Source organism: Schistocerca piceifrons, chromosome 3, assembly GCF_021461385.2.
Source record: "Schistocerca piceifrons isolate TAMUIC-IGC-003096 chromosome 3, iqSchPice1.1, whole genome shotgun sequence".
Classification (NCBI taxonomy): Eukaryota; Metazoa; Arthropoda; class Insecta; order Orthoptera; family Acrididae; genus Schistocerca; species Schistocerca piceifrons.
The window spans coordinates 538,047,614-538,071,773 of NC_060140.1; the positions used below are offsets into that span (position 1 = coordinate 538,047,614).

At 38.8% G+C, this 24,160-nt stretch overlaps 1 protein-coding gene across 1 annotated transcript in view; it reads right to left on the bottom strand.

The window, feature by feature from the left end:
• The window catches only part of LOC124788813 (juvenile hormone esterase-like), a 172,437-nt gene that overhangs the window by 22,812 nt on the left and 125,465 nt on the right, over positions 1 to 24,160 (bottom strand). The window contains exons 10-11 of the mRNA XM_047256094.1: positions 20,881 to 21,031; positions 5,330 to 5,511 (exon numbers count right to left, since the gene is read on the bottom strand). Coding sequence (XP_047112050.1) covers positions 5,330 to 5,511; positions 20,881 to 21,031 — 333 coding nt within the window. The remainder of the gene's footprint in view (positions 1 to 5,329; positions 5,512 to 20,880; positions 21,032 to 24,160) is intronic.

The following is a 24,160-nucleotide window of genomic DNA, read 5'->3' on the forward strand; positions in this document are numbered from 1 at the left end:
ATAGCACATTTGGGGACCACTGATTAACCCATAACCATAACTCAACTGCAACAGAAAGTGATTTAAAAATGCTAAAATCCTACCATATCGATATCATAAATTTGCTCTTTCAGAATCCATTAGCAGAAGGAAGACAGATTATGAACAACAACACTACACTATGACATTACAGACTACGTATGTCATCAAAAGGAACTCTACCAAAAAGTCAAAACACACACAGACACACACACACACACACACACACACAGGAAGAGTAATTACAAGTAAATGTTAAGATCTGGTGCTAAACGGATATAACAAATGAACATCACCAGGGCTGGGCACACAACGGCTTTATTAATAACGTGTTTTGTAAACCGAATGAGATAATTGCTAATGAGGTTCCGCAAATACCTACGACGTTTGTGTTTGTGATTCAAGAACAAATGAGACTGCAGAGGAAAAAAGATATTTTGAAAGCAGTCTTTAAATAATCACAAAATATAGTCACGAGATACTTTTTCACAACAGAACTGTGTTTGGAAATAAAGTCATTCGCGAACAAAATGCACAGTAACATAATTTAGTTGCAGGTGACAAGTTACCGATGCTCAATAATGTACAGTGGGTCCTTCATAACCCAATAATAGAAAAATTAAGGTAATGACAACAAGAGGCAAGAACAGATTTTAGACATAATTGTTACTTGAAACGTGTTTACGTATCACAGGAATGAATACGGACTATCCAGTGGCTTTGGGGTACAGATTCTGAAACATGTTTGGGTTTATGCATAAAAAGTAGTTGTTTGCGTAAGAAGAGAACGTCATAGGCGGTAAATTCGAAATACAAGCTACGGACTTGAATTCTGCACGTGGGTATGATCCTATGTGGAAACATATACAAACAGCCATGGCTGAATCAATTATTTTATAAGTTATTGTGTTTCATGTCACTATCAGGTGAACAGCGACAGTTGTAAAATGTGCTTATTTAACAAGAGCTGACACTTGCAAGTAAACGACATGCACATATAAATTTTTAAAGTTATTACTTGGAGCAGATGGCACGAAATCAGATCCGCCTCATATCATGTGACACAAGGGGCTTGTAATTGTGACATAAAATCAAGCAGGAATAATGGAACAATACTGCAAATCAGTAGGAGTATTGCACAATTGCTGTATTGGTCACTCAATAAGAAACCACCAACTGATACACCAATGATTATATTCGACGCGTTTCGGATAGAATCTATCTTCAGATTGTTATGAACATCTTGATGATCATATATATAAAGCCTGTCAAGACAGCTTTGTTTGTTACATACTGTAAATGGCGAATCGTGATGTGCTGCTAGCTGCCGAGAGAAGATTTCACCTCCGAGACTACAGCCAGCGGACTGTAGTGGGACTTAACCAGTGGAAGGGCCATGCAAGGTGCCATTACTGTTCGACAGCCCCCGAGTTTGAACAAGATGTCCATGAACCTGGCTCTACATTGTATTGCTGGTACGGGTCCTGGGCCTCCAGCTTCACGACATCCGCCGTCCGTGATATGCTGCTGGCACCCGCTCAAGTGCACGCCCGTCTTTCAAAGCACTGGGGTGGGCCGCACAAGCTGCCGGTGAGCCAGGATAGGCTGGTGCCTCAGCTGACTGAAGTTTGTTGATTCATTGCCCATCAAAGTGAATCATTTATATGAAGGTGTGGTGTCTGTTCTTTCAGACATGTCCGAAAGAACTGACACATGTATTCGTATAATAAGTACGATTCCAGCGACGCCTTACAGCCTATGACAGCCGTCCACACCTGTTCCCCAGCTCGGCCTCCCACACAGATAGCGTCACAACATCACCTGATCAGCTTATATACCCCCAAAAGGTCTCACCCGAGAGCTGACCGCTACACTGCTTTATAATTTTCGGGAACTCTGCAGTCTTAATAGTTTCAGCGCAGTGAGACTGCGCAGTTATTTAATTGCTTTCCGTTTTCTCAGAGCTGAAAATGTGGCACTGGAACTACTACTTCATGGTTAGTATCTGACAGCTTTTTGCGACCGGTGTGGCCGCGCGGTTCTAGGCCCTACAGTCTGGAACCGCGTGACCGCTACGGTCGCAGGTTCGAATCTTGCTTCGGGCATGGATGTGTGTGATGTCCTTAGGTTAGTTAGGTTTAAGTAGTTCTAAGGTCTAGGGGCCTGATGACCACAGATGTTAAGTCCCATAGTGCTCAGAGCCATTTGAACCATGTGACAGCTTTTCCGCTTGCTTTGGTACCAAGTAATTGAAGTTTCTATTGAGTGGGTACAGAAATTAATAGCTTTCAGACTGTTAGCCACGTTAAAATATATATTCATTTGGATATTAAATGGTATTAGCTCGCAACATACGCACCACTGTAGTCGAGGTCAATAACGCACGCCTGTGGTGGCCTAGCCTCGGAAGTAAGCCAGTTCGAATCCTGGTGCTCAATTAAAGTATTTAGCCGTCGAGTGTGCTGGATTAAATTCCAGACCACCTCAGAGTGTACCATGAATTGAGGGAGTGTGATAGTTCCGGTTGTGATCCCACCACTGAGAAGGGACATTAAGCTCAGAAACTCCTTTGGTGCATATCTCATCTTCATCGAACAAGCATAACAGTACACCACGTATACTTTACTCTCCACAGCTACACTCCGCACACTTACGAAACAAATTTCATACATCCGCAAGAAAAGGATCAAGCGTGAGCGGAGGAAGAACAGCCTTCCGACAGACGACTGAACCTATCCCGTGGGATACCTCAGCCAAGAACGCCATTCGATATTTACATTTATACAAGAATTTCCGTTCAGTTATGATTAAACGATCAATTGCACAAATCTGAAGGTTGTTCATTGAACTAAATACCTTGTGATTACAATTTCCTACTGTTTAAATTGGAACCATCAAACTAAAACTATTGGGAAGACGAGTCAAAGACTGTGTTTTAGTGGCAGTTAACTTAGGCATCGCAGCAGATATATTAACGGTAGATATCTAAAAAGTTCGAAAAATGGCGGCTCGTTTCGTATTATCGTGAAATACGAGAGATTGTTACCAATATGATACCCGCAAATATAGAAACAAAGGCGTTTTTCGTTGCGGCGAGACCGATTCACGAAATTTCACTCACCAACTTTGTCCTCCGAATGCGAAAATATTTTTTTAACTCCCGCCTACATAGAAAGAGACGACTGTCATAACAAACAAGAGAAATTACACCTCTCACGGAAAGATTTAGGTTTCTCTTTTCCCGTGTGCTACTCGGGAATGGATCGATCGGGGAATACTCTGAAAGTGGTTCTCTGAACCCCTTGCCCCGTAATTGAGCGTGAATTGCGGAGTAATCATGTAAATGTATATCTAGACGTAGCTGCTGATATAGTGTTGATGGTTGTTTACTTTTAACACATTTTCCACTGCTGTTTCTCTGTCTGCGTGTCTTCTCTACTCTGTTTGTGACAGACTTCATGTCTATTTGTCTTTAACATGTAACGTTCTGATCAGTTAACTGTTGTTTATGGCTATTTATAGCGAGATGGCCACGTAGCAGAGTCATTTCGTAGAAAATGTGTCCCCAAATCTCACAGTCGAACGGACTTAGAAAGACGGCGACTTGACGACGTTATGTTCCATCTTCGGGTAAATGACTTCAATATCTATTTTTTATAGAAACGATTATTACTGATACGATAACATAATGCTGAGCTGGGGATGCAAGCCCTGCTTCCGGTGCTTAGTGGCAGTGCGATACCAGCTGACATTGCTCGGTATGGCTACAAAGCTTCAACATGCGATAGGGTTGAAAATCTATGGTGCCTTCCTATTAGCTGATATAGAAAGAATAGGTGAGCCAGTGATGCATTCATAGTCTGACACAGCACTCAATGATCTGAAACCATAAGCTGATGATACACTTTTGCAGCTACTCAAGTCTGTGGTAGTTGAAGGAAAGGTTATTTGCATTGATGTTGAAGTATCTATGAAAAGTGTGAATTAAGCATCGGATACCCTATAAACCATTACCATCGCATTACAGAGAGAAGTAAGTATGAAAAACTGTGAAAAATTTGTTTACTAAGCAGTGCGTCATTTTCACTGCGCGCCTCTATCCAGCTATAATAACGTCAACGATATGGAGGACAGACAGCTACAAATAAACTTAATCAGAGGTGTTTGGTAAGGAAGTAGACGCTCGTAACCATGCTCGTAACGTATACTAATACCACTTGTTGCTTAGGAAGCTCATGGTCTAATATACAGTCCACCACGAGGTTATTAGAGATGGAGGACGAGCTATGAAAGTATATTTTTCTAAAAGAAAATGGAAAATATGACACCCTTGGTCTACTCAATAACACCGTACTCTAAAAACATATAATACCAGAGATTTGTTGCTACTTTCTAAGGTGCTGCTTACACGGCTTTTCATTTATCTTTTATATAGGAAAGTGTCGGAATCCCCCTTTTGGCTGAACAAGGTCACTTACTATTTTAAACATATTTACCTTGGTTGGAAACGTAATGTGTTGTTCATATAAATTATTCTCTGATAATTAATGAGTTATTTATATAAAAGTATTCTATTTGGTAGCAGTATATGAAACACCCAGTTAAATGTAATTAATTAAACGTAACTGTAAGTTAGCATTTTCACAGGAGGCCGTTTTGAAAAGGTTTGCAACCCCAGTGTTCAATGACTAAACGATTTGAGCTTCATGTTGGCTCTTTCATTAATCATTCCCGCATTAGAGAAAGAATCTATCCTTGTATCAGAAGAAGTTCGAGCGCATTAATTTTTTTCTTTGCGCTTTCGCTGTCAAAAGGTCATGGAAAAGTAGTAAGAGATACCCAACGATGGGAGATAGGTAAATGAAAGTGTTTAACATCAAAGTAATTACGTTTTCTTGCAGCAATCACTCAGATTATGGGAAATAATCCCATGGCTATTAAAATGTGCTCTCAGCCGCGGCATAATATGTACGCGAAACTTTTCGATTACTCGCATCTTAACATACCACGTGACTGGAGGATCTTTCCTTTGTGTACTTACCACTCAGTTGAAGGTTCATTTCAAAGTTCGGAATGGGAAAGAATGTCTAAGAAACTTAAAAATGCCTATTCAGACGAATCATCCCGCCATTTACCTTTAATGATTTCGCAAATTCAAGAAAAATCTTAACCTTCGTTATCAGACTGGAATTTGAGCAACAGTTCTCCAGAATACAAGTCCACATTCTTCCCATTGCACAAGTCATAACCAAAACACAAGTTTCATAACATTTTTTGGATTGAATTTTTAATTATCACAGTATTTACTTACCTGGACCAAAGGCTCAGGATTATCTAGGCTGATAGTTTCGTTGCCAAAATAGAAATTCCTAACTGTAAGTGCTGCTTGCGTCTGTTCATTCGTCGTCTGTAGATGAAGACATGGCCCCACCACAGCTTCAAAATTTTCGTTGAGGTTGGCAACAACGTCTGTTTCATTCAGAATATTGGCCCCTAGATGAAACCACGTGTTATTAATGACTCATCGAAAAATTAAAATGTGCAGTATACCTAGTAATCCATATCTATCTTAACTTACTTTCTGAGCCGGTCTCACCGACTTTATTGTTCACTTATCATGATGAAATCGTCAAGTGTTACTGTTTTATAAAATTTCGTCACTCAGCAATGAGTATGATGTACACTGACTTCCTAAACCAGTTAATTATTTCTTAAGAATAAATTTGTCAAAAACTGTAACGTCTATCTCACGACCCACAACACCAAACGACTCTTAACGTTCGCATACATTATATGAAAGTCGTAAATATCTATTGTGAATATGATCCATGGCTTAAAGCGATCGTGGAGTTACTAAGAGACTTCATCTTCGATGCCTTAGCTGCGATTCATACGTTTATACCACGTAAAATCCTAGTTTCGAACTTTATATTCATATCAACAATCTGTAATAGAAATACAAGTGACTTTGTAAGTAGGCTGTTTAGGTTTTCTTATTGGTAACGCCACGTAGCGCTCTGTGTGAGAATCACTGGCTGTGCTGTGTGCAATCTGTGGCTGGTTTGCATTGTTGTCTGCCATTGTAGTGTTGGGCAGTTGGGCTGTTAACAGCGCGTAGCGTTGCGCAGTTGGAGGTGAGCCGCCAGCAGTGGTGGATGTGGGCAGAGAAATGGCGGAGTTTGGAAATTTGTAAGACTGGATGTCACGATCTGTTACGTATATTATGATTTTTCAACACTATTAAGGTAAATACATTGTTTGTTCTCTACTAAAATCTTTCATTTCCTAACTATGCCTATCAGTAGTTAATGCCTTCCGTAGTTTGAATCTTTTATTTAGCTGGCAGTAGTGGCGCTCGCTGTTTTGCAGTAGTTCGAGTAACGAAGATCTTTGGTGAGGTAAGTGATTTGTGAAAGGTATAGGTTAATGTTAGTCAGGGCCATTTTTTGTAGGGATTTTTGAAAGTCAGATTGCGTTGCGCTAAAAATATTGTTTGTCAGGTTAAACACAGTCCTGTATAATTTTTCTAAGGGGACGTTTCGTATGTCGACTCTTAGCCGAGGATACCTCACTGGAATGTTCTGATTTTTTTCTTGTAGTTTGTGTAATTAGTGTAGCTATTGTTTATTGCTAGCGCGTAATTGTAGAGAGAATCTCCTTTGTAGTTGCAGTCTTTCATTGTTATACAGTAAAACAGTTGTGGCATGCATGTAGATTTGCGCCAAGTATATCGCAGCTGCGCTTGCAAATAACTACATATTATTTTCAGTGCTATGTTAATGTGTTCTCTTATTTTTGCTCTTCAAATTGTGCTTTTCTGTGTTATCGTGTGAAATATTGTGACAATAATGGCGCGTGAAAAACGTAACACTAGGCTTCAAAGTAAACTGAGAAATAATAGTGACGACGAGCGTAGCTTATCAGCACCACTGTGTAGTGAATTAACAGACATTCAAAGTAGTAATTTGGTAATTGTGCATAGGGAAATGGAGCGGGCGGCAAATAATGGTGTAAACAGTGAAACAGGTAGTGAACAAGGGAGCATTATCGATCGATGGGTCGGCAACAGCTCGCCTCAGGAATCCGAAATGACAGAACACAATATTGCAAATACTGTACACTTAGGTTTTGGGTCCTCACCGTTATCTCAAATGAGTCAAGACACATTTTCTGCTTGTCAAAATGTGAATGTTGCCGGTGAAAATGCACTGCCCAAAAGCATAGAGAAACAGATTCCAGACACTAATACATTATTATTGCAATTAATGCAACAAATGGAACAAAATCAGAGACAAATGGGACAAAGGCTTCAAAAGTTAGACACAATGGAACAACATCAGAGACAAACACAGCAACAGTTAGACACAATGGAATAAAATCTTCAAAAGTTAGACACAGTGGAACAAAATCTTAAAAAGTTAGACACAGTGGAACAAAATCTTAAAAAGTTACACACAATGGAACAAAATCTTCAAAAGTTAGACACCACGCTTGAACAAACACGTGAAGATTTAACTACTGAGTTACATAACATCGAATCGAAATGTCAAAAAGTCTGTAATGACGTAAAAACACAAATTTGTGAGCATTTCCAACCTATTTTTTCGCGTCATGAAAATGCATTACACGAAGCAGCCATAAAAGAACTGCAAACTATTGTTCATGAAAATCACGACACCTTGCAAGCTAAAATTGACTCAGTTGCATCTACCGATTCGGTTACGCAACTTGCAAAAACTCAAGAAAACTTAAAGGACACAGTAGATTCGATTTCAACACAAATGGACACTCTGAAACTTGGTTCAGAAAAACACACTGAGGAAATAAGTACACTATCAGAGAAAGTAGCCGAACTTTCGGATCAGTTCACTAACTTAACTGCAAAGGTAGATGATGATCTGAATGACACAAGACCTGCAGCCATCACTGACACAGAAGAGTGTGAACAAATTAAGAAATACAAACAAAATCAGAATCTAATTAATACGCAATACAAAAGAGAAATCTGGGAAGTACAAGATCAGTTGGCACAAGTAATACAAAAACTTCATATTTCAGAGGACACTCACGCTCCAACATGGGAAGACGAACTTAAAAATACGGAAAAGCCACAAAATAATAACACAGGGCATTTCGGGAATTATGAAAGAAATTGGCAAGGTGCACCGAATTTTGAGATGGAACCGCCGACACGACGTAACAATGACCGATATGCTACTCGCTGGCACGATGATTTTGACTATAAGCTGTTCATTACTACACGTAAATTCAAAACGTTTGAGAATTCTGCCAACGACATTCATCCACAAGCGTGGCTCCATCAATTCTCTCATTGTTTTCCTCCCAACTGGTCATTGGAGCACAGGTTAGAATTTATGTATGGCTACTTGTAGAATGAACCAGCTGTAAGAATGCGATCGGTCATTCACGATTGTCACAGTGAAGGAGATTTTTATCATGCCTTCCTCTCAGCATATTGGTCTCAAGCTACACAAGACCGAGTAAAACATAGCATCATAATGATGAAACATTTCGAACAATCTGAATTTTCCAGTCTTGTGAAATATTTTGAAGACATGTTGCACAAGAATCAGTACCTGTCAAACCAATACAGCCCCTCAGAACTCATCCGCATTTGCTTAATCAAACTGCCTGAACATTTACGACATATTATTTTAGCAGGACGTTGCAAAAAAGACATTGAAGCTTTTCAGGGACTGTTACAAGAACTGGAAATTGACACTGACAATCGGGGAACGCGAAAACGGGAGCACAACAATTGCAGATCACATCCGTCACAATTCCGCGATGACAGAAATAATATACGACAAGGCTATTCTTTCAACGTAAATCGTGACCGAAACAGACACCACCCGTATGACAACCGTTGGCAGAGTAGTAATAATTACAGGGAAAGATCACCTCTCCGCGGTAATGACTATCACAGAGACAATCAGAGAAACAGACAATATGGGAACCAAAATATTTATTATCAAGGGAGACAGAATAACTTCAGATGCAACGGTCCAGCGCACAGTTACGATTCAGGGAGAAATTCTCCACCACGTGACCGACAAGAAAGAAGCTATGGAATCTACCGACATGACGACAGACGATATGATCGTAACGACAAACCTGAATTGCATCAGAACTGGCGGGATTCAAACAGAGCAGAGCCCTCTCAACAAGGTGAATTTGTAGAAGTTAGGTCTCCAAATCCCAATCACGACGCGCGCCAAAAAAGACACAATAGGCAGTGACTCATACCGCTGGCAGCCACAAAACGTACTTATGAAACTGACGACGCAGCTGCCGTAGCTAGTAATTACGTAAAAATGGAAGACATTAGGGACATCTTACTCCAGGAACACGACGTAAAAAATAACAACATTGCATATCCTGTGATTCACATTACTGTAAATGACGTAAAATTTACGGCAGTACTTGACTCTGGCAGTCCCATTTCAGTAATTAGTGAAACAGCTTTTAGAAAATGCAACATATTGAACGATTGCCCCACACTTCCGTTACGTAAGATTAAATTACAAGGTGCAATCTTTGGAAAAAGTGTAGATGTACGCCAACAAACCAATTTAGAATTCCTTTGCCAAAGCCACAGCTTCTCTATGAACTTTCTTATTGTTCCATTACTGTCGACGAAAATTATATTGGGAGTAGACTTTTTGAATGAATACAAAGCAATCTTAAACTTTCACGATGCTGAATTAAGTTTAGAGAAGGAAGGTAAGTCAATAGCTTTGAAATTTGAAGATTGGCTCTCAAACCATGACGAGGAAATTAATTGGCTTTACCTTCTGTTAGACAACAGTTCGGAATTTTCTAGGGAACTAGACACTAACAATCACTCTGCAAGTACTGACAGGGCTGATATCGATGGCATATTTGAAATTAATGTGTTAATTCAGAATAAAATTCAAACAATTGAGAATTGTAATGACACTGATAGGCAGGACCTTTTTGAGATTTTACAAGCACATTCCACAGTTTTTACTCACAAAACAGGAACAATCAAGGGATTTCAATACTAATTTCGTGTTCGTGGGCATACTAAATTTTGTGTTAGACCATACATAATTCCAGCACATTATAGGGACCGTGTTAGAACAGAAATAGAATCTATGCTTGACGAGGGCATTATTGAGCCTGCAGTAAGCTCATGCAACAATCCATTACATGTTGTTGAGAAGAAAAATGGATCGATCAGGCTTGTCTTAGATTCGAGACAAATCAATACTATCATTATTCCTGAAACAGACAGGCCGCAAACATTGGAAGAACTTCTTCAAAATTTTAATGGCGTAAAAGTGTTGTCTTCCATTGATCTCAGATCCAGCTTTTATCAGATCGAACTTCATCCAGAATGTAGGAAATACACAGCTTTCCTTTGTTTCGGCGTTTGTTATCAGTTTCCGAAACTTCCTTTTGGTTTGAACATTTCTTCAGCAGCATTCATTCGCGGGCTAAATTCCATATTACCTGAGTTCTTAAAACGTCACATCACGTTATATGTGGACGATATTCTAATAGCAGAAGGTTCATGGGAACAACATACATAATCGCATCCTCAACAGTTTGTTACGTATTTTTGCAGAATCTGGAATTACAGTTAACTTGGAAAAGTCTGAATTCGGTAGGTCAAAGGTGATGTTTTTGGGACATATTATTTCATCTGAAGGCATTCAGCTGAATGCTGAAAAGTTAGAAGCAATCAGAGCCATTCCAATTCCATCCACAAAAAAACAAGTCCGCAGTTTTCTAGGTCTCGTAAATTTTTACCGTCGTTTTCTGAATATGCAAAATTCTTGTTACACCTAAACTTTGTTCTCTCACTGGAAAAAATACTATTTGGAACTGGGACGAACAAGCACAGTTGGAATACAATTCTTTGAAAGAATCGCTACTTAACGCGCCAATACTAGCTCATCCAGATCTGTCACAAGATTTCTGCCTTAGCACGAATTCTTCTAAAGTCGGTCTTGGTGCCCATTTATTTCAAGAAGCCATAGAAAATGACACTACCATTCAGAAAATCATTGCTTTTGCTAGCCGAGTGCTAACAAAATCTGAAAAAAATTATTCTTTTACTGAATTAGAAGCTTTAGCTATCGTTTTGGCATTTAACAAATTCCGTTTCTTTCTTTCTGGTAAGCACGTAAAAGTATACAGTGATCATCGTGCATTACAATTTCTTATGTCTTCAAAATTAAATCATGACAGGTTAAAACGTTGGGCATTGTTTCTGCAAGAATTCCACTTCACAATAGTCTACATTCACGGCAAAGAGAACATTGTTGCGGACGCACTGTCACGTGCACTGGCTGGGCTAGAGAAAAGTAACACAGAAGGCACCCTCGAGAAAAATTTCAGTATTCTTTACATTCAGAAAGTCGCCTTTGAAAACTTCATCAGCACATCTTTAAAGGACATTGCTCATGAACAAGATAAAGATCCGATTTGGAAAGACATCAAGAGCAAATGGCATGAAAAGACACACACACAGATTCGGCATTATTATCTGGTTAGAAACAACATACTGTTCAAAAGCTGCACTGTTGATGACAAGCTATGGGTACTTTGCATTCCTAACGATTTTGTTAATAAACTCATTTGGTACATTCATTTCAGCTATGCACATTTTGGCCCACGAAAATGTTATCATATTCTTCGAACGACTTGTTATTTTAACAATATGGAAAAGAGAATTTGAAGAGTCTTGTCTATTTGTAAACTTTGTCAAAAGGCGAAACCATCTACTATCTCCCATCGTGCTCCGTTGTTTCCTATCATTCGTTCTAAATTAAAAGAATTTGCTGCTGTTGATCTCTTGGAACCGCTTGTCAGAACATCTAATGGATTTTCGTACGTTCTAGTCGCTGTTGAACTTACTTCAAAATTTGTTTCTTTCACACCATTACGTAAAGCCACTGGACGGTCTGTATCCAACGCCTTTGTTAAAAATTTCTTACGTGAAGTTGGACACGTTAGTAAAGTCATTTCAGATAACGAACTGCAATTGAGATCTGCTGTTTGGTCAAGCATGCTTCGGAATCATAAAATCAAACTCACCACATTGTAACCCCTCCGAACGGATTATGAAATAAATCAATAAGCTTTGCAGACTTTATTGTCACAGAAAGCATCAGCATTGGGACAGATATTTACACTTATTTCAAAACGTGCTGAAAGAAATGCCTCATAACTCCACTGCTTTACCACCAACTCTTGTACTGAAGAATGAAGAACCACCAAACAGAATCAGAGAGCTTGTACCTATTCCGAATACACGTAAACTTCGACACAAAGACATAATTGATTTGGCTATTAAAAATATAAATTGTGCAGCAGACAAAAGGAGAAAACTACACGGTAAAGCAAATGCAAAGGAATTATATATTGGTCAGAAAGTTCTCATTAAAGCTCATTAATTGTCACACAAGAAGAAACACTTGCGTCACAAATTCTTTCTAGTTTACAATGGACCTTACAGAATCCGACGTATACCACATGACAATTGCGTTGAAGTTGAAATGCTGCGTACTAAAAAGAGTAAAGGTTTACACCACATTTCACATGTAAAACCGTTTATTGAAAGATAATCTGCTTTTTAACTTTGTCTTTGCCATATAACTTTTCACTTTACGTTGCTAGTAGGCTTTGTCAGACATAGAATCTGTTAATATGCAACAACGTTTGAAGTTAAATATCCAGTCAAAAACCAAGAGAACTTATTTCAACAGAAACTATGAATGCGTTGTTATAGTGAACAGACGACACAATGTTGTTATTTGTACATTCTTGCTTGTTAGTTGCACGATTACGTAACGACTATAAGGCTCACATACTTAGAACATTTACCAGTACTGCTAATGAGATTTTAATGCAACATTTTGGTTTACTTGAAATTTGGTGTATCATGAGGTAAGTACATTGGCTTCAGCAGAACTTTGCTTACAGAGGGCGATAACTACGACATTTCCACAGAGATTATCTTACAGCAAGACGCACATTCAGCGCTACAGGACATGTATTTGAGTGATTAAATTTGTACTTAGATCATTTATTTTTAAAGATATTTGAAGTACAATGATACAAAGGTTTTCCGTGATACATTTCATTTCATTGCTGTAATCTGTAACACCTGAGGGTATAATTACATTAATCCTCAGGGGGGTACACACTTACTTTGTGTATCATGTGTTTGGCAAGCACAAGGAGCCCTAGCTAATATGGTATTTGCTTATACAACTTTACACATCGGTACCATATTTCTCTAACACAGAATTACACAACTATCTGATCATTTAACAGAGAAAGAAACTTTTTTTACTACATCAGTAACAGATGTTTACGTAATTACACAGTTGGATAACTTCACACTTATGAAATTGTATTTTGTCTGTACTTTGTGAAATGCTCATATTTTTCCGGAACCATTGTGATACCGTGAGAGCTTTGAATGATGTATTTGGTAAGGGAGCATGATTTTTAAAGTAAGTTTGAGGTAAACGACACTACTGACATGAGCAGAGAATTTTTTTTTAGGTTTTGACATTATTGCAGAAAGCTATGACGTTTTCGAGATTTGACTGAGGTGTTATGATTTTATTTTTATGATGAAGATGTGTATTATTCTGTTGAGGTATGTTTATGATCAATAAGCTGATGCTATATAAGGAATGTGATTACGTGTTTATATGTATATGAATAATGAATTGAAGTTAGGGACTCTGGTTTGTGAAAAAAGATGTTGGAAACCAAGAATCGTACTTTAAGAGTTATGAAATGTATGTAAATGCGTGAGTGTATTACAATGCCAACGAAGATTTCTTGAACACTGTTATATCAATAGGATTTCGTTTCTACACATTTGTAACGCAAATTCTCAACCTGTGATTTTTTTTATATGAGACTGCCACTGTAGCGGAAACTGCTGTCGTAAATATTTGAGTAAGTAAGGTAAGCGACCTTGATGTAATGCGTTTTGGACGCCCAGCTGAGAGGTAGTCATCTGACAAAAGAAAGCCATTAGGTGCAAAAAAAAAAGAGGCCATTATCCTCGCTATTGACATTTCTTTGTCGAAAACATCGCAAATACGACACGCTCAAACTTGAAAACATATGATAACACTGTGGTGCTCTTAATTTATTATATTTACTGAAATGTCTAATGAAATGATGAGAAATATTTTATGTCTATACACCTGATTATGACTACTGTCTTTCTAGTTGAGAGATCTTCTGTACTACCTTATGAAATGCCATATGGCTAATGAATGATGTTTTGTGCCTTCCTTTGTACATATTTGCTCATTTTCTTTAATATCTATTTTCTAGCTGCACTTCTGCATTGGTTATTATAAAATTTTATAGATGTACTAATATAAATATTTTCTGTCTACAGATCGAGTAAATAATAATTTTTTTCAAAAAAATGAGGGAGCACAAAAAGACATTTACCTTCACAGGAACTGCATTCATAATTTTCTTTTCAAGTACTTGGTAATTTATTTTGTAGAATAAGTTGTGGTGCACCACTTTAATTACATAGACATTTCCCTTATCTGCATTGTTGTCTTTACTGTAATATTTTTCTGCTTGAGCGTTGTCATGTTTACATATAATTTATTGCTTTTGCTTCTGCTATTTGCCAGGCATAGTGCTATTAAATTTCACTTTACATTACTCTGTTAAGCCAGTTTTACTACTGATTTATTTTTCTTGTTTGCTGCTCATTGCGTAATATTAGTTGTAATATTGCTGCTTGCTTGGCCAATTTGAATATTTTGTCATTGCTGTTTGTGTTAATTGTTTTGTACTGCTGCATTGCCTCGTCCCTTAGTTTAGCATCTGAGCTCAGTAGATTTAAGTTAGCTTAAAATGGGGTAGGCTATATAAGAGAATGAGTTATGACGAATTGGAAGAAATGCATTGAGAAGCTATAAGAAAATGGTTTGGCCAAAACAGTTGTGTACAGTGGGGAAAAACCATTTTTGAAAGAGGATATGAACAAAAAAGTAGGGTTTAGAGACAACAAGTTTAGGTAGGATTTTCTTGGAAATAAATGATGTAAGATAATGGAAAATAAATAATGAGGTAAGAAATATGTGAACATATAAATACAGAAAATATGCTTGGATAGGATGTTTTGGTGGAAACAAATGTTGAAATAAGACGAAAGATCTATGGAATGAAGTTTTGGGTTGGACTGCAGTACCAAATGTTACACTGAAAACAAACCCTGTCCTTTCCATTGTGTTATCCCCCTATGTGTTTGTGTACTCTTGTATATTTCTGTTTTTCCTGTCTTTATGTGTTTAGCCAATAAGAGTTATGTTGTAGAATTTTTCTAATAATATGTTATTTTCTTTGTAAAGATGTTTAGACATTATTTATTCTGTTTTGTTTTAATGCTCACGTGTGAAGTTGATGTTTCGAAAGTTATTCAGACCTTTTATGTATGTACTTATGTCATAATTCCTGTAACACTGATGTATATGTTATTTCGATTCTTTTGTAAAGTTTGTTACTACAAATGTTATCTGTATTGTTATGTTCTTTAATGATGCATTTTGTACCTTTGTTATTGTATTCTTATATTATAAAATTGTAATTGACACCAGTTCATCAAATTAAGTAACTTGTAAGTTACATTTCACTGCACACGTTTCTGTTGGTCATAGTATATGGACAATATGTGAGAAGTAGGGACTGATAGTGTTTGCACGTGTGTTAATAATTCAGCAAGGGACTGGATAACAGCATTGCTGATTCTAAGGACAATTTCAGAAACTTTGTGAGTGCACAAGTTGTGGTTTATGGACTTGCTATATTCTCTGCAAGACTCTTCGATGGTGATTGTGCACCTGCACAGTCGCAACAGATGGCTGCTAGCTATCTCTACAAGGACTACAGTGGGTCTACACCTTTGATGACTCACCAACACCATTATTTCTACAAGGACTGCAGTGGGTCTGCACCTCTGGTGGCCCACCAATACCGTAATCTCTAACAAGACTGCAGTGGTTTGTTCTGTGATGACCTACCTACCAATATTCCTCAAAACTTCGACTGACTCTGCGGTGGGTTTGCTCTGTTGTGGCCCATTACCTGTCTGCATGTCAAGAATCAGCACTGTCTTTCCATGGCAAGGACAACACTACTTCTTCAAGACAGCATGGAAATCCACTACTTCTGTGTGCATTTTCTTTCACTGCTCAGACTTTGAGAAAAACACTGCTATTTTACTGTGATGAACGATCAGGACTGTCTTTATGGACTGTGAGAAAATTTTAGCTTTTGACCAACAATGTATCAATAAGTGTGTGCATTTGATACCTTTGTTATTGTAATTATAAAAAATTTTGTCAAATCATTATTGGCCACTGCCCAAAACAATTTGTAAAATTTCTTGTGGGGAGCATGGGGGCTATGTAAGTAGGCTGTTTAGGTTTTCTTATTGGTAACGCCACGTAGCGCTCTGTGTGAGAATCACTGGCTGTGCTGTGTGCAATCTGTGGCCGGTTTGCATTGTTGTCTGCCATTGTAGTGTTGGGCAGTTGGGCTGTTAACAGCGCGTAGCGTTGCGCTGTTGGAGGTGAGCCGCCAGCAGTGGTGGATGTGGGCAGAGAAATGGCGGAGTTTGGAAATTTGTAAGACTGGATGTCATGATCTGTTACGTATATTATGATTTTTCAACACTATTAAGGTAAATACATTGTTTGTTCTCTACTAAAATCTTTCATTTCCTAACTATGCCTATCAGTAGTTAGTGCCTTCTGTAGTTTGAATCTTTTATTTAGCTGGCAGTAGTGGCACTCGCTGTTTTGCAGTAGTTCGAGTAACGAAGATTTTTGGTGAGGTAAGTGATTTGTGAAAGGTATAGGTTAATGTTAGTCAGGGCCATTCTTTTGCAGGGATTTTTGAAAGTCAGATTGCGTTGCGCTAAAAATATTGTGTGTCAGGTTAAGCACAGTCCTGTATAATTTTTCTAAGGGGACGTTTCAACTTTTTCTTGCATCGCCGAGAGTGACAGTATTCACTACAAAATTTGAAACACGTCTAATAAAATATAAAAATAGAATATGCATACAATGTGACGAAGACGGTGTTGTCAAATAAATAAAAACATACAAATAAAAATGGTTACATACAGTTGCACCTAAGTACAGACGAAGTTTTATAAATCGCTGTATTGACACATTATTCTTTCAAGAATAGTTTACACCCCTAATCATAAGATTATAATTTACAATACTGTTACAGCATACATCACAAAACATTCAGCTCTTATCTGTACTTAGAAGTCTATATAAAAACTTACTTTACAGACCACTGTTGACCGACATAAATGTTCCTCCTTTGCAGCCTGCAATGTAATAACTTGCATCGAAATTGAGTTTTCTTATGCAATGAATATGTATCAACGACATGCACTATACCGATGCGGTCATACTCGATAACTGTTTACAACGTGCCACAGTGGTGAAGTACAGATGACAAATTTGGTATGTTATACTTACGGTCTATCAGACCGGGAAACAAGCTGAAACTGGCCTACACCAGCCTACACGACTGTCGTGCGAAATATTTCAATATCCTTTCGTCTTATTCGTATATTTCGTTAACCTTGTGCATTTAAACTTTCCCTTGGGCATAATGAAAGAAAAAAAAACTTTTGTAAACGTTACGCTAGAACTACTTACGTTTACAGTTCGATAAAAACTTAATACTTACAACCACAGTATTTACATTGTTAGAACGCAAGATAAAAAATTGATTTAATTGTTAATTTTGTGTTATTAACATTTACTATATTTTGAAGTAAAATTTACACAGCTGTCAATTTTACGTTTCGAACGTTCAAGAACAGGAAGCTTCTAGTATTCAGGGATGATTTTAGGCAAACTGTTGCACGGCGCGTATGTGCTGTAGCTTAGGTGGCTTTTGTTGGTCTGCTTCAGGTTGTTTCCCAGGTTGACAAGCCACAAATGTGACATATCTGTTCCTCCATCTCGACTTCATCTATTCTTCTTTTCGACATATCTACACCATTGTCTTACGTTGCAAGCTGTTGTTGTCAAACACACTGTACACTACCTACACAGCTAGTCAATATTATAAGACACAGCAAATCACTGGACCTATTCATCATCACCAAACAGAAAAAAAATGGTTCAAATGGCTCTGCGCACTATGGGACTTAACTTCTAAGGTTATCAGTCCCCTAGAACTTAGAACTACTTAAACCTAACTAACCTATGGACATCACACACATCCATGCCCGAGGCAGGATTCGAACCTGCGACCGTAGCGGTCGCGCGGTTCCAGACTGTAGCGCCTAGAACCGCTCGGCCACTTCGGCTGGCACCAAACAGAAAAAGGAACCATTATAGTATCAGAGACCTTTAATTGGTTTCTAAACTCAAACACAATGTTAATATTGTAAGGCCACACTTTTTTCTGCGTTTCTTCTTTTTATACACTAATGAAGAATAATATTTCTTTTCCTAGGCTAGGTAGAATCTAATGGAGCGAAAAACAATGCCTGTTGATTTTGTTTTTAGTTTCAACAGAATCGCTTCTGAATACCGTTGAGAAAAACGATAACAGTGCCATTTATCTGTGAGTTGAAGAACTCTTGAATATGACAGTGATGTCATTACCTGTGAATGAGGTGGAGTGCACGCATAGGCCAACTAGAGACGTAATATTCATCACCAGTTCAATTCCGCTGGCTCAAAGTAATGAAAAATTACTACTATGTGTCATTTATGGTGATGTGACATATGCGTTTTATTATTTGATGGACATATACTTATAAGGACATCAGACACTAATATAATCTTAAGATTCGTCTGTTGTCATATGAGAGGAGAGATAATTTTAAAAAAAGAAAACTAATTACACGTTTGAAGGACTGCAGCTTAAAATTTCCTATGTAGAAGCTTCGTCGTTAAAAGAAAACCCCATAAATAAAATACCTTTAGGTCTGGACATACCTCAGAGTACTTAAGATACCATGGAGATCGAGAATAACAAATGAAGTTTTTAAATAACTTTCCAGAGACTGTGAAATAGTCAATTAGCTAGGAAGAGAGAGGTTGCGCATTTAGGACATATCAAGCGAAACGAAAGATAGCAATCTGGTGCCGATAATGATAGGCAGAAGAGGAAATGGAAGAAAAAGGGCGGCTCGGCTGAAAAAAAATAGGCAGTAGGAGAAATTAACAGCAATTCAGTAGCTGAGGCATCTGAGAAGCTGCGGAAATACACTAATAGGCCAAAACATTATGACAACTGTCCACCGCAAGGTTGTATGCTGCCTGGTGACGTTGAGGCCAGGTGACATGGTAAGAGAAGCATAGGAGTGGAACAGAGACGGATAGGGAATCATTCTAGGAACGATAAGTTGCGCAAAAGGGGAAATCCGACGACTTAAGCTACTTCGACAAAAGCCAGGGTGTTGTGGCCCGGCCGGCCGTTGTGGCCGAGCGGTTCTAGGCGCTTCAGTCGGGAACCGCGCTGCTGCTTCGGTCGCAGGTTCGAATCCTGCTTCGGGCATCGATGTGTGTGCTGTCCTTAGGTTAGTTAGATTTAAGTAGCTCTAAGTCTGTGGGACAGGTGATCTGAGATGTTAAGCCCCATAATGCTCAGAGTCATTTGAACCATTTGTTGTGGCCCGGTGCCTGGGAGTGGGAATCTCGAAAACGACGAAACTCGTAGGATGTTTGCGTGCTGCTGTCATGAGCACGTATTGGGAAGTGGTTGAAGAATGCTAAAATCACGAATAAGCGACAAGAAGTTTGACGTCCATACCTCATCACAGAACGTAGCATCAGAAGGTTGCCCGCTCTCTAAAACAGGATAGACTGCGATCTGTGGCAGATCTGACGACAGAGGTTAGTGCTGGCGCAGCCACATGTATTTTGGAGCACACAATTCTGTGTACAGCGTTGAGGATAATGTTCCGCAGCAGCAGGCTCTTAAGCGTTCCCATGTTGACACAACAACATCGTCAATTATGATTATAGTGGACACGGGATCACCGAGTTTGGACCGCAGATCAATGAGATAGCGAAGGTTGATCGGATGAATCCGGTTTATTGTTAATCCAGGTCGATGGTCGTGTCCACATACGCCGCCATCCAGGCGGACGGCTGCTCGAAACACATAGGGGGGCCCAGACGCAGGCTGGTGGGAGCAGTATTATGTTATGGGTGGCATTCATCTGTGCTTCCATGGGACCTGCGGTAGTAATCGAACGCACCATAACAGCAGACTACGTGAATATTGTTAGGGAACACCTGTAACCACTTCCCTCAACGGCAACGGCATCTTTCAGCAGGAGAACTGTCGGTGCCACAGGGTCGGAATCGCGCTGCAGTGATTTGAGGAGTGTGATAGTGAACTCGCGTTGGTGCCTTTGCCAACAAATTCGGCTTGTCTGAATCAGATGGAACCAAACTGGGTCCGCGGCCACAAACCTACAGCCAGTAATTTACGGGAAGGGTGTGACCTGAGGATAGGCATCTGTTGCCTCAAACCTCTGGAAACCCATCAAGTACTTGTCGAATTCATACCACGCAGAATCACTGCTGAATTGCGCTCCAGAAGTGGTCCAATGCGTTTTTAAGTAGGTGGTATAGTGTCTTGGCGCATCAGTGCATGATCCCAAATACTCTTTATTTGATAAGCATTGTAGTAAAAAGAAGAATGAAGCAATTCTGATAATAGGAATACAGCGTAGAATCATTTTTTAAACGGTGACTTTAGTAGCTTGACAGCCCGTCACATTACACCGTGGTTTGTCGTAGTCGAGACACGCTCGTTACGTACACTTACCGTTCTCAATAGATGTAACGCCGATCATGATGGGCACTCTGTTGAAAGTGCCTGCACTCACAGTCCGAATTGGAGACTCTCGTACGAAAGCACCTTCGATATCCGGTTCGATAGTAGGTGCCCAAACGTTGTAAGAGAAGTACAGTATTTCCTGAAAGACAAACGAAAACACTGCATTAAATTTCCATTTTCAGTGCAAAGGTTTGTAAGCGTGTTACTCGCAGCACGTAACGTAAATCGATTTGCTCTAATTTATTTTTACAACATTGTAAGTAGGTAAATGATTGTGTAACAATAAATTCGATATTTCTGCACACATTTACACGCTCTCGACAAGAATTTAATTTGTAATGCTACAGATATCCAGACAATTTGTACTCTGTCTGCACAATTATGATCTGATATTGTCCATCATAGCTCCGTTTCAGCTTCGGCGCCATGAATGTAATTGTATAATGCAACTTTCGTTCATCGAGAAACCCCACAGGAAGGAAATAACCAGAGAGATACACGTAAGAGATACTGTCTGTGTGCACTGTCAGTTTGTGTAAGATAATATACAAAGTCAGGAAAATAATAAATTGGAGTACAATATTAATGGATTACTTCTCAAGCGCATCACAATACTCGAATATTTAGGTGTCGTTTAAAAATTTATACGAAAGTGACGGACGCATAGATGCCGTGGTAGGGAAGGTGATCCAAGACTTAGTAATAGTAGCAGTTTTATTCATCCATGGATTATTTATACAAGTATGCAGAATGTGTCATGACATAATAGTTCAAGAACACACGACTAAAATATTGGCACGCACATAAAGACTTTTACGCACTGACTGGCCTAATTTGACTGGGACGAGACAGATTGTTGCCCATGGCTTTGTAACAAGAACCATGGCGGAATTAGTCTCAAATACATATGGGCAAACCACATAAAAATCTAGACCACATTAGCCCCATGGAGACTGGAGCCTCCGTCCAGATTTCAGTGCCAAGGATTTCATAACAACGCAGCTTCATTCACTTTATTTCTATGTGCCGTTTGAGAACAAGCTATTTGATACTGTGAAACGCTAGTTCTACACTGTAAACTCATCTCTCACTGGCAGTGACTCCATTCACTACAGACTCTATCAGATGACATCAGGATCTCATCGTTTATGTTTTGTGTACAGCAACTTCTCATTTGATTGACTGAAAAATTGAACCAGAACTCTCCATAACGAGTGAGAAGTTGACCACGCAAAGAGCATAACGTGATGTTATTATACATTACAGAGTTTTTTTACCAATATATTCCAGAAAATAAAAAAGTAGAATGAAACATTACAGCACTAAAGTCAAGTTACAGAGATGTTTTATTATTGTTGTTTACTAGCTGCCCCCGACCCTCCTTGATGTAATTCAGTCTGGTTAAGTGGAAAGGAAAGAAAAGAAAACACGCACGTTTCTAATATGCATGGCAATTAAATATGCGTCCTAAACTCCTTATTCCCCCTCTCCCCCCCCCTACCACCTCCGTTCGTTCAACCCCTATGTCCATCACCTCCTCTCCCTTCCTCTGTCAGTGTCTTCCTCCTCATCTCCTCTAGTCCCCTCTCTCCCCCAAAATCTCTGCCCATCATCTCCTCCACCTTTCTATGTCCATCTTCCCGATCCATCCGCTCGTGCCCTCCCCCTGTCCGTCTCCACTTTTCCCTCTCTTTAACCTTGAGTCTCACTTATTGATCTTCCAAATTCTGATTCTGTAGCAGTATTCTAATTATAATCCAATAAACTTTAATAGAATCTCCCTGATGGTTAACAATGTTTCGTTGTTGCATACTACATATATTTATATATTACATCTACTAAAAATATATAGACTACGCCCGTCTGCATTTTCATTAGAGTATTGTGTAAAAATTATCACGTGTATTTATATACCTATATATTTGAATGCAACTTTGTATGGAAACATCAAGGGAATTGGTGAAGAACTTTCGGATATTTGTTTTCAGCAGTGGAACATGAAGTGTTTGCTAACAACATATCTGCTTTACGAAGTGTATTAATATGGCATATGACGCTCTAATAGGTATATAGAAACGCGCTCGTATTTAAATCCAACATTCTGTCAAAATTTCAAAGCAATCGGTGTCTAACTTTCGGAGGCATACTATTTGGAAACACCGAACATTTAAATTTTCATTCACATAAATTTGCGTTACTTTTTTGGGGAGTTCGAGTTAGTATTCACACCAAGACTGCTGACATTCTTAAAAATATCCGGAATCCGATACATCGATATTTATAAGAATGTTTTTATTGAATGTCAATATATCGGGGAAATATATCGTTACATCGAAGAAAAAATATAGATGTACCGTCCTATAAAAATATCGGCTGCACTTGTAAATATAATGCCCGTTTTCGAGTTGTATATTTAAGTATTGATTCCTTGTTATATATTCCGTACATCAACAAGCCAGCAGCCTGCCTATCCCCCTTAGAACACGAACTGAAGGGAAACAATGCACTTTCATGCTTGGCGATAACCACTTTGCTAACAATGGTAACTGCATGTAAGTGCCGCGATAAAAGTTGTCCGTCGTCCAGTTTCGACCCATATGGGATTAGTCCAGAGTCCTTTATGACGATTTCCCTGTTTTTTCAATTCTGTCAACCCCAACGACCTAGCAGTTATAGTTTCAAAATTGCGTGGTGAAGTTAAACGTTGCAGTTTCAGTTGGTAGCGCCGAGCGCCGATTACATCAACATTTCCCCTCACACGTCTCCAACCACCAAGACCAGTCTTGTTATTTAGATTTTTGTTCATTTTCAGCAGCTGATTTTGAAGAACGCTGATGAGAGAAAATAACACCCTAGTTCCGTTAATTTTTTTTAACGCTACTTCCTCACATCGGGAATCTTGTTGTTCCAATTACACCGCCACCTTCCCTTTTCCCTCGCCCCCCAAGTGCAATTGGACCACTTCTTTGTGTCTCCTATACTTGCTGGTGCTGCACACAGCCAAAGAGAAAGATTAGACGTGATGCAAGCGCAAAAAGTAGTATGACTTTTTCACATGGTGAAACTAAAAATTATTTTCTATTACTGTTTCAAATGAACAATTCGAAATATTTTCCGAAAATTGCGGAAAAAATAAAAATATTGGCGCTTGATATTGCCATTTCGATATTGATATATAGACATATCCTGCAAAAATGTATCTACGACATACATACAGATTCTTATCGAAAAAATATCGATATGTAATATTCTTGAAGTAAGAGTGGTG